Below are 12,771 nucleotides of genomic sequence, written 5' to 3'. Positions count from 1 at the left end.
AGCATCAGGTGACCGCGTTGGTTGTTCCCCACCGGTAATCCTAACAAGGTATGCTTACGGCCTCATTGAGACGTCTATGTAGTGAGGTGCCATAGAGTGGTGGTAACAGGCTCTTCCTTTGTTTTTCAGGTTGATCCCCTTCGGGCCGCACCATCCCGGCCTTATACATTTTTCCCTCGCCAGACCACCTCTAAGCTTTGGGTACAGATCGGAACCAAGCTTGAGGACGTTTGGAGGTGGACCCTTTGAGCATCACCCAGATCCCGAAGAGCGGGGCGCTACCTGACACGAGGTTGGCGAGGTTGTCGATCAGCGTTGCGGAGTTGGCGTCGTCGTTGTTCTCGAGGTGGAAGTTCAGGTCCCTGAGGAGGATGTAGTCCGTGGAGGCGAGTGCGTAGGTGCTGGCGAGGTCGGCGATGGAGTTGCTGAACTGAGCCCAGGGTCCGGGGGTCTGTAGACGAGTGTTCCTCTGAGGGTGGTGTTGTGGTCAGTGTAGATCCGGAAGTGAAGGTGTTCGGCGGTGTTGAGGGTGTCGTCTGCGTGGGTGGCGACCTTGAGGGTGGTCTTGTGGACGTTGGCGCGATCCCTGCGGGTGATCTTGTAGCCGTCTGGGATGGCTATGGCGATGTTGGGCGCCGAGGAGTCGTTCCACCAGGTCTCGGTTAGGAAGGCCACGTCTGGGGCGGAGGTGTCGAGCAGATCCCAGAGCTCGACGGCGTGTTTGCGTGCGGAGCGGGTGTTGAGGAGTATGCAGTGGAGGTGGTTGGGTCCAGTCCGTGGAGGTTTGGTGGCTCTGTCGCAGGTGCGGCAGGAGAAGGATCCGTGGGTCTGTTTTGGGGCGGCCTGGAAGCAGGTGTGGTTTCGGCCGGCGTTGAGTGCGTGGAGGCTGCTGGCGTCGTGGCGGAGTCTGGTGTTGTGGCGTTCGTGGGGTCCAGGGGTTCTGGCGCTGGGAGCGGACGGACGCAGATGGGCTTGCCAGCGGCGTGCCAGCGGCGTGCCCGGTGCGCGTGTCCGCTGCACGACCGTGCAGCGTCCGGCATATATGGGGAGTTGGGAGGGAGAAGCAGCTGGGAGGTGGGAGGCGGGAGAAGCGAGTGGGCAGGGGGCTGGGGAAACAGTGGGACAGAAAACAGAATGGGGCGCAAAGAGGGGGAAAACAGTGGCACAGAGGGCAAAAACAGGGCACAACAGAGGGGAAAAATGAGTGGCATAGAAGCAAAAACAGGGCACGGAGAGGGTGAAAACAGTGGCACAGAGGGCACAAACGGGGCACAGAAACGGGAGTAGAGCACACTTACCAGTGGGTACTCGGCAGCAGGAGCACACAGGCGGAGCTGCGTGGAGGGGTAGTGACCTACCAGGAGGGTCAGGGGATGCAAAACTCAAAAACTTTGCTTTATAAAATTAGTTAGATTCTTAGCACCCTGGGAGAACTACAAAGAGGAAAGCACAATATTATGTGACAGAAACTCAAAATGTTGTAAAAATAAAAATACAGATGGAAGAACAGTTTCACATTTTGTTTGGCAAAAAAGAAAAGTGAAATGCCACAGCTTCAGGTAGGCAAATATAAGATATATTCTGACAGAGAAGAAGAAATTATAACGTTTATGACAGTTGGCTTGACTAACAAAGTGATTGTCATGTTGACCTGGCCTTCAAAACCTCTATCTCCATCTTCACTGTTGCTTCATTCACACATTACAACTGCAATGGACACACTTAATACCATTTTCGGAACCTATGAAGGCACCATAATATTTCCACACACATGTGCCAGTGCTCCAAACATTAATGAAACACCCAAGACCACTGGCTTGGAGATCTGCTGGCCATAGACTAACTACAAAGAGGTGGCAGACATATAGCACACTGATGCATGGGCCTCACAGTGTGTGTTTGTTCAGATTCACTTCCAGACCCCTTTGCTCCATAATTACAAATATTTTTTTGGAATGTTTTCCATGGCTGAAAGAATAATGTCAAGTTTTTGAATATCAGTGAGCGATTGAAATTTGCGAAGAGGCTTCTATTACACATACCTGCCAAAGGTCGAGCCCAATAACACCAATGTTTTCATATTTATAGATTTTGTCATCTGGGATATATTCAGGATTGTCAATCTCTGGTTGAACCCATTCACCTTTGAAGTTCGGATTATCAATTTTTCTAGGTTTCCATATTCCCTAAATAAATAAAAAAAAACCACATATTCCATAAAATAGAGAATGATCTCATAATGGTTTACAAACATTTACGAGCATGGGTTCTTGAATGTTGTGCTACAGCGAAATACATATATGCTGCTTCACATAAAGACACCGACACACTTACTGGTGGGGTCACAATCCAGTTGGGTGTGCACTGGTGAGGCTTTTTGGCCAAGACACGTTGACAGCACTGCAACACCCATGCCTTTGGTGAAAAACGAGAGAGCTCACCCACGGGGGAACCAATTAATGACTAAAGAACACTTTGATCTGATTGTTTATGCATTTCGGCAATGCCTTCTACCCATAGCTAGGGTGCATTAATAAAACCACTGAGTTGGATCCTAATGTGTGCTCTGATGCAGGCAGTGGAGAAGAGTAATGGACACTAAGAGATCTAGCAGGGTTGCTTATCATAGTTCTTCTTCCAGGGGCGGCTCCTCTGCAATGGCGGAGGAGCGTTGCCCCACTGCTTTCTCGCTGTGCAAGAAGCCAAAACATAAAATGGTAATAACTTTTAGTTATTACCATTTTATGTTTGCTTTGCGGGCGGGGTCGCTTTGCTCTCTGTGCAGGGCCGAGGAGGAGTGGTTTTCCCACTCCTGAGTGCGCAAAGACTGTTTGGTCGGCCCTCTCTGGCCACCCAAACCAGTCATGCGCACTTTGACCTTCTCCATGTAGGCTGCATTGCAGCCTGCATGAAGAACATGCCTACCCCTCTAGCCCCTGGCTGAGTGCTGTGTAACGGCGCTCCAGACCCATCACAATGTGTATGCAGCGTTATGATTGGCATAGGGGACGGAGCCTGGCTGCCTGCTTTTTGTTCCTGTCAGAGGCAGAAGAGCAGAGCAGAGAAACGCAGGACCCGGCAGAAAGGTAGGTTTTTAATTATTATTTTTATTTTAATTATGATCCCCCCCCCACAGTGTGACAACCCCCCCAGTGCCCACCTCCCACCCACGAGCCATGCCGGCTGCTCCTGCCTTTTTTATATTTGAGCTCATTAGAATTTGTTCCACCTAAAGCCAGTGGGGTTCCAGTAAAACACATGAAGGGTGCGCCTAATATTACCATACTAGAAGAGGTGCAAATTCTCCTTCTGGAATAGAAAAGAGGGCCTGAGTGTACGTGACGGCACAGTAGAACTTGTGAGACTTTGTGCACCAGCATACATACTTCATGAACATGCCTCAACTGCCTAAAGTGTTCTCTTTATTCAAGCACCAATGTCATGAAATTGAGACTGACAAGAAAATAATTCACATAAACTATGAATTGAAGGAAATGAATGTGTTGACAATTCAAAGCGCTTGTTTTTCAGAGAAGTTAAACATTGTTACCTTATATTTAGGGTTGGTGATCATTGGTGGTTCCCATTCACCATCCATTTCTGCATCCCAGTCATCAGGCTGTTTGGCCTCGGGGTCAGTAATATGTTCTATTTCTTCCCAGTCCTGCAACAGAGATTTAGATCAGTTGATAACTATTGACGAATAAAGGTACAATGTCCATTATCTTATTGTCCCATTTCCAGGATTTTTTTTAGTAGTGAGAAGACGCAAAACAAAAGGTCCAGTGGAATCTTGAATCTTTGAATGTGCCATAGCTCAAATACCAGCATTTACTTGTGTTGAGCAAGTTGTTTTCTAATGGGCACCATTTAACCCAAAGTGACCACTTGGAAAGACAAGATTGCTAAATATACACCATCTCTATAAGCATTTTCACATAGGCAAAATAAAAACTGGTCTTTATAAACTACATTTCTTTGAAAAGGGAAACCCGCTCTCACTAAAAGACCTCAGAATGTATCCCAATAAATTGTACTGGCACACTCTACTGGAGAAAATGCATTCATCTCCAATATAATTCAGAGATACACACCTACCCGCTATCTGTGATCAGCCCACACAAACCTTCTCGTCACCCCGTACTATAAATCACAGAGGTTAGGTTGCAGCAAATTCACTGTACTGGCTCCTCGCTTTTGGAAAGCCCTGCCCCATGAAATTAGATCCCGTGGAGATCTACTGACATCAGGAAACTTCTCATAACATGGCTGTTACCCAGGCATATGATTAACCTCAAACATGGTTGTTTACCCGGACATCTGGGTAACTGCCCACTCTGGTCACTCCTATAGCTGGTGCCAAGAAACCCATGTGCACTTTATGAATAATAATCACATAACATTTGTGGAAAAACTTCTAATTTTTTCAGAGACTTTTGGACCCTCCGAAAATATTTAGAGGTGAACAGATATAGGTTGGCCGTTGATGTCTGAGGGCCTTCAACGCAAGGCTTGTAAGGTTGAATTAGATTCTCGCCTCTGCAGATATGTGGTCATACCTTTGTGAATCAGTTATCAATCTTTCAACTGAGTATAGTTGAGCTTTTAAGGGTGCAAATACATTTTTAGGAGCATCAAAGATAAGGATTTCTTCAAAATGTGTCTTGGATATAACATTAGGTTGTATTACATCACAGAAGTCAAACGCAGTGATGCTCTGGCTGATTCTGCGGTGCATTCAATATGTGTTTGCAAAGTGAGATTTCACATGATTCAAAAACCAAAAGATTAAACTTCTTGGGACAGTGAGGGCAACATGTCTAGGTGTAGTTCTTTAATAGAATCTGTTTTGAATTTTGGTTAGTGTTCTTGGATAATAAGAAATTCTGACCTTTCTGGATTTATTTTGAAGAAGTTTGAGGTCAATGATTTCTGAATGTTATTAACTTTTTTAATGTGTTTAATTGCAGTTTTAAGGACATTGCACAAATATAAGCAATACAGCATATAAATTAGATATGCCATCATGCCTGCCAATGAGTGGATCTCATAACATTATAAATGACACAAATATACATAAACGATGCAACTCAACAGCCAGAATAACTATAAACCCACCTCCTCACACTACCTGCAAAATTTTGCCAATGAGTGACTTCCAGGACATAGCACTTTGTCGCTGGGCTAACATCAGGGCCAAATCCAGGCAACGGTTCCCCGCTTTCTTGGAGCCAGGACGTGAGAACAAATTCAGTAAGCACACCTTTGTTGTACGTGGCACAGCTTGATCCTGTGTGTCCCCCGTTCATTATAGCTATGTAAAGGAACAGGGACCCCCTGGTGCGGATGGCGATCCTGGGTCAGGGTGAGAAATATATGTGAACTAAAGTGCCCAGGCATACATAACGGTTACTAGCGTGTTCAATTGCAAGTCATAATATTTACAAAAACGTTATACAACTGCTTGCTGATATAAAATAGATTTTAATATCCCAAAATAATCTATTCAGAGAATTATTTGATAAAAGTGTTTGTTGAACATTCAGAGTTGCTTAGATTGGTATACATGACATAACAGTTAAAAACGATTCAATCATTAAACAATATAAAAGTTGATGGGTTCCTGTCGACGCGCTTCGACACGTGGGCTGTGTCTTCATCAGGACTGTAAAGATTAATTGGTATTGTAAGGAGCACTCCGTTATGAAACTTATTCTTAGTCTCTTATCCACTGGTGCTGCGATTAACAAGGATTGTCAATCCCTAATATATCAAAGAATTATGATGGGTTGTGGTGCCCACCTAATCGTGCACTGTTCACCTGGTGCTCCGCACCTTCTTTGCTTAATTGTCAACCAAACACTTTTTCATAGTTCTCAGTTTGATTTTTAATCATTGTCTTTCTTATATGCATTTCATTTTGTTATTCTTATTCATAATCATAATCATAACAATTTTCATTCTAACATTGTATTGTACTTTTAACACATTGATTTTCAGAGCAATTCAACATGATACATAGCATTTTGAATTAGTTGCATCTTGAGGAGCCCAATGCATTTCGGCACCTAGCGGTACCTTCCTCAGGGGCAAATCTGGAAGAAAATAAAAAATGTAGCGTGTAAGTGTATATACCTAGTGCATGGGGGTTCTAGTGAAATGTAATCTGTATTATTCATACCTTATCTCTCCTCTCGCGAATTGATCTTTCTGTAGTTATATCCTCATCAAATGCCAATATTCTGTTTAAACAAAATGAAATTCCAACTGTAATGGATCATATGTTCCTTGTTATGTAAGTAGTGTTAAAATTCTAATATGATCACGTACCTCGTGCTGATCATCTATGCTGTCTCTGTAATAATAAACATTCACATGCTTAGTACTCTACGCTTGTCACCTTTCAAGTGTTACGCTGTTAGTAGGTAATTTCACAACGTACCTTGTCTTCTCTATGGTTCACGTTTCTGTGAAAATATGAGACAATACCAGGGGTTTACTACCTTGTCTCTCTTGTTTAACGTTCTCCTATCTTTTAAAGTTTACTGAACGTACCTGGTGTTTCTTGCTCTATTCTTCAAAAATATACTGCTATCCTTTCGACGCCTCTGTTTGCCGACACACAACCGCGGAGTTTTAAAACTACGTGTGCTACGTTTACTCGCGTGGTATAGAAACTGAAAATGGACTGTCTCGGAGTACTGTACCTACTCACTAAGTTAACTGGGCGCCATCTTGGTGTGGCGAATATCGATGGTTAATTCTGTGTGTTTGGAAACTAAAAGCGTTTCCAAAAGTTCTTAAGTCGCAATGATCTGATCTATACACGATGCATAACTGGTAATAATTAATGTTTGCATCTGCTCTGTATTTCCGTCACAACCTCCTGTGATCTGACTTACTCCTCTAAACGATACGTATCCCGCAGTGTTCAGAATCTAGTTCTTGGTCATGTCTCACACTCGGGTGTCTGGTTTTATCGCGATTGTGTGTATAACCCCTTGCTTATCTCTAACGAATGTTGTGTATATGTGGTGTCTTGGCATTGTGTTCGTTGTTGGTGGCTCCGTGATGTGAATGTTGACATGATTATCACGTGGTTCTATATCGTCTGCCAAAATTATACTTTAACATTATATGCTGTGTTGGTTCGATGTCTAATGGCACACTGTTTGTTTAAATTTACCTTATGGTGATGCCACCGTGTATGTAATAACATAGTTATCATGTTGCTTACAGTTGTCTTCCTTAATAATGAAACACTTCATGCTATACATATTGGATATCTAATGGCAAAACGTCTGATTCAATTTGCCCCATATTTATCCTTTGTGTGTGATATATAAAAAATTACATCATTGCACTTAAACCGTTCAATCTTCATAAGTAACATGCAAGGTCATATTTATCATTGAGACCTATCGGTACCATTGTGTTAAGATTTTTAATCCAAAACAGTTCTCGCTGCAATAACCTCCGATGGTTGTCAATGCCCTGTTTGATCTGTACCTGTTCTACAATAAAAAATCTCAGCTGAGCTATGCTGTGTTTTTCTTGAGTCCAATGTTGTACCAATGGTGATGTCATGTTTTGATTGCGAATACGACTCTTATGTTCAGTTATTCGAATTTTTATCTTGCGTTCCGTTTTGCCTATGTACATTTTTCCGCACGGACACTTTATGGCATAGACCACATTTTGTGTGTTGCAATCACTGCTGTGTTTTAACTGTAGTTGTTTTCCAGTGCTTGGGTGAGTGCATTTGTTCCCTGTTATAACATTATTGCAGTTTGTGCAATTGAGACATCTGTTGGTGCCTCTGTAGGTCGTTATGGGTGCTGATTGTTGCCTGTATTTTAGTCTCTCTCTTAGATTTAATCCTCTGGTGTATGCATGCAATGGCAATTCTTTGAATAATCCATTGAAGTCTGGTTCCATGGATAATAATTCCCACCTTTTGTTAATTATGTTTTTGATTTTCTGGGATTGAGTTGTATATTTGGTCACAAATACCATTCGATCTTGTTTTGTGCTCGTCTTGGGTTTTAATAATTCCAGTCTGTTCATCTGTGATGCTTTGTTCAGTTGATCCTGCAAAATTTCCGGAGGATAGCCCCTGTCCTGGTATTTCCGTACTTGTTTAGTAAGGGCATTTTCACATGTCACTGTTTCAGAGGAGTAAGTCAGATCAAAGGAGGTTGTGACGGAAATACAGAGCAGATGCAAACAATAATTATTACCAGTTATGCATCGTGTATAGATCAGATCATTGCGACTTAAGAACTTTTGGAAACGCTTTTAGTTTCCAAACACACAGAATTAACCATCGATATTCGCCACACTAAGATGGCGCCCAGTTAACTTAGTGAGTAGGTACAGTACTCCGAGACAGTCCATTTTCAGTTTCTATACCACGCGAGTAAACGTAGCACACGTAGTTTTAAAACTCCGCGGTTGTGTGTCGGCAAACAGAGGCGTCGAAAGGATAGCAGTATATTTTTGAAGAATAGAGCAAGAAACACCAGGTACGTTCAGTAAACTTTAAAAGATAGGAGAACGTTAAACAAGAGAGACAAGGTAGTAAACCCCTGGTATTGTCTCATATTTTCACAGAAACGTGAACCATAGAGAAGACAAGGTACGTTGTGAAATTACCTACTAACAGCGTAACACTTGAAAGGTGACAAGCGTAGAGTACTAAGCATGTGAATGTTTTTTATTACAGAGACAGCATAGATGATCAGCACGAGGTACGTGATCATATTAGAATTTTAACACTACTTACATAACAAGGAACATATGATCCATTACAGTTGGAATTTCATTTTGTTTAAACAGAATATTGGCATTTGATGAGGATATAACTACAGAAAGATCAATTCGCGAGAGGAGAGATAAGGTATGAATAATACAGATTACATTTCACTAGAACCCCCATGCACTAGGTATATACACTTACACGCTACATTTTTTATTTTCTTCCAGATTTTCCCCTGAGGAAGGTACCGCTAGGTGCCGAAATGCATTGGGCTCCTCAAGATGCAACTAATTCAAAATGCTATGTATCATGTTGAATTGCTCTGAAAATCAATGTGTTAAAAGTACAATACAATGTTAGAATGAAAATTGTTATGATTATGATTATGAATAAGAATAACAAAATGAAATGCATATAAGAAAGACAATGATTAAAAATCAAACTGAGAACTATGAAAAAGTGTTTGGTTGACAATTAAGCAAAGAAGGTGCGGAGCACCAGGTGAACAGTGCACGATTAGGTGGGCACCACAACCCATCATAATTCTTTGATATATTAGGGATTGACAATCCTTGTTAATCGCAGCACCAGTGGATAAGAGACTAAGAATAAGTTTCATAACGGAGTGCTCCTTACAATCCCAATTAATCTTTACTAATTCAGTCACCCTAGTAAGGAGGCACCCAAAACAGAGAACATGCAGTTCGATACTATCACTGGATTAACCGACAACAGAGCAAGCACAATGGCATATACAAATGATCAGGCTGATCAAATTTATTCACTTATCAAGGAAGTGAAAAGCATGGACGTCCATGGGGGATCTATTACTCAGCAACTCAAACAGCTAGAATACCTGACACGAAGACAAGTAAATCAAAGGATGCATGCATCAACACTTATACAATATCATAAATCAAAACGGATTCCAAGAGGTCTACGCTTATCAATAAAACCCATGTTGTTCCGCTTTAACCTTAATTCAAAATTCATGGAAAAATGGTATAGTATCCTTAACAAATGCTCCTTGGATCTCATCTTACTAATAATAGAGGAACTGGCTAAAACGATACAAGACTTAGAGGAGGAGATTTACACCTTGAAATCAGAACTGGAATCAAGGATGGAAATTGATACGTGGAAGATCAGCTTGGATGGTATCAATTTGAAATTAGACAAATATGAGAAAGAGTTACAAGAAGGGAAGTTACGCAAGTACAAAAGAGATACCATAGACTACAAACTCAACGAGGTGTACACCTGGGCAGATATATACGCGAGACGACAATTTACTCCTAGAAAAGCTACGCAACCAGCCCATTCTTCTGAGGAAAGTCTAGTGACAGATAAGGAAACATCAATCCGTAGGGGACCAGTAAAAACAACACCAGAAGGTACAGTCTTAAATACCAATGGCAGTCAACAAGCCACAACAAGCAGGGATGCAGCTTTTTTATCACAGGGACAGGATCAAGGCCAACCACTGACGTTACCACCAGAGACACAGGCTACAAGCGAAAAACAAGGAGAGGAAGCGGCAGGCAAATCGCTGCCGAGCGGACGGACAGTAATTTGATTATTAACATTTCCTCTACAACATTAACAAAACAAGAAACAGCAGTTTTAAATAAAGGTCTCTCATTTGTACCAACAACATCAACAAATGAGATGGAGACAGAGGGAGCGTTTTTCAAGTTCATGCGAACATTGAAATTAAGGCATTATTTTGAAAATACAGCAGAACCAATGGAAACAATGAAAGAAAAAACAGAAAGACAATTTAAACCCAAGAGTGTATACCAAGCCCCAGTATCGCATAAAATGTTAGACACATTTGAGATAATGGTAAAAAAAGACCTTAAAGCCTTGGATTACAAAACATCACGATATAACAACCTGACCAAGATGGAACAAAACATCATAAACAATTTTGCAAATAACAGAACTTTGACTATACAGCCGGCAGACAAAGGAGGGGCACTAGTAGTCATGGACACACATTTTTACGAATACAAGATAAATGAACATGTGGCGGATACAAATACATACTTGTTGTTACCATCAGACCCTACAATTATGCTTCAAACCATGTTGAATGGGATACTACAAACTGGAAAAGAAAATGGATGGATAGACGATCAAACACAGGCATACTTAACTTAACAGAAAAAAATCCCAGACGACCAACACTATACATGATCCCGAAGATCCATAAGCATCCCACCAATCCGCCGTTCAGACCCATAGTATCAGGGTGTGGGTCAATATTCGACCCACTTGGACAATATATTGACCATTTTCTGCAGAAATTTGTACAACAATGGGGGTCCTACATTAGGGATACTACGGATTTCCTGAATCAACTAACATGGATACAAGAAGGCTTTCAAAACCATTGGATTATGTGCACCATAGATGTGGTGGCACTTTATACCTCTATACCACATCAAGCAGGACTAGAATCAGTTGAGTGGGCAGTACTCAAAATGGATGAATTATCTACCAACAAAATCTTTCTGTTACAGCTACTTAAATTTTGCCTGTACAATAGTTATTTCACCTGGAATAACAAATATTATGCACAACTGAATGGTACATCAATGGGCTTTGCAGGGGCTCCTGCCTATGCTAATACATTTATGGCTCATTTTGAGGCACAACACGTGATGACTTCCAACCAATGGTTACATGTGAAAATGTACTGTCGTTTCATTGACGACATCTTTTTAATTTGGGATGACACTCCGGAAACACTTGAACAACTAATCAGAACTATGAATCAAGCTGATGCGAGGATCCAATTCACCCATACAATTAATGAAGAAGTCATAGACTTCTTAGATGTGAGAATCACCAAAACGGACAGTGGATTTGAAACAGAACTATTCACAAAACCAACTGATCGGAATAATGCACTATATTTCAAAAGTTTTCACCCCAGAAGTCTCATCAGAAACCTACCACTGTCACAATTTATACGGATAAAACGAATTTGCTCTGAAACAGTGACATGTGAAAATGCCCTTACTAAACAAGTACGGAAATACCAGGACAGGGGCTATCCACCGGAAATTTTGCAGGATCAACTGAACAAAGCATCACAGATGAACAGACTGGAATTATTAAAACCCAAGACGAGCACAAAACAAGATCGAATGGTATTTGTGACCAAATACACAACTCAATCCCAGAAAATCAAAAACATAATTAACAAAAGGTGGGAATTATTATCCATGGAACCAGACTTCAATGGATTATTCAAAGAATTGCCATTGCATGCATACACCAGAGGATTAAATCTAAGAGAGAGACTGAAATACAGGCAACAATCAGCACCCATAACGACCTACAGAGGCACCAACAGATGTCTCAATTGCACAAACTGCAATAATGTTATAACAGGGAACAAATGCACTCACCCAAGCACTGGAAAACAACTACAGTTAAAACACAGCAGTGATTGCAACACACAAAATGTGGTCTATGCCATAAAGTGTCCGTGCGGAAAAATGTACATAGGCAAAACGGAACGCAAGATAAAAATTTGAATAACTGAACATAAGAGTCGTATTCGCAATCAAAACATGACATCACCATTGGTACAACATTGGACTCAAGAAAAACACAGCATAGCTCAGCTGAGATTTTTTATTGTAGAACAGGTACAGATCAAACAAGGCATTGACAACCATCGGAGGTTATTGCAGCGAGAACTGTTTTGGATTAAAAATCTTAACACAATGGTACCGATAGGTCTCAATGATAAATATGACCTTGCATGTTACTTATGAAGATTGAACGGTTTAAGTGCAATGATGTAATTTTTTATATATCGCACACAAAGGATAAATATGGGGCAAATTGAATCAGAAGTTTTGCCATTAGATATCCAATATGTATAGCATGAAGTGTTTCATTATTAACCACATCGATGCTATGCATTTTCCCGCTGTGTGCTGGAACCAACAAAAACACATGTTACATGACGAGCTGGGCTCGTCATGAGCGTAGCA

General features: G+C 41.4%; 1 protein-coding gene across 1 annotated transcript in view; it reads right to left on the bottom strand.

Annotated features, from left to right (window-relative positions):
* LOC144799482 (calreticulin-like) overlaps positions 1 to 12,771 on the bottom strand; it is a 161,847-nt gene that overhangs the window by 42,312 nt on the left and 106,764 nt on the right. The window contains exons 6-7 of the mRNA XM_078670817.1: positions 3,551 to 3,664; positions 2,043 to 2,186 (exon numbers count right to left, since the gene is read on the bottom strand). Coding sequence (XP_078526943.1) covers positions 2,043 to 2,186; positions 3,551 to 3,664 — 258 coding nt within the window. The remainder of the gene's footprint in view (positions 1 to 2,042; positions 2,187 to 3,550; positions 3,665 to 12,771) is intronic.

Source organism: Lissotriton helveticus, chromosome 1_2 (assembly GCF_964261635.1).
Source record: "Lissotriton helveticus chromosome 1_2, aLisHel1.1, whole genome shotgun sequence".
In the NCBI taxonomy this organism is placed as follows: domain Eukaryota; kingdom Metazoa; phylum Chordata; class Amphibia; order Caudata; family Salamandridae; genus Lissotriton; species Lissotriton helveticus.
The sequence above is the reverse complement of the archived record's forward strand: the minus strand, read 5'-3'. Positions and strand labels throughout refer to the sequence as shown.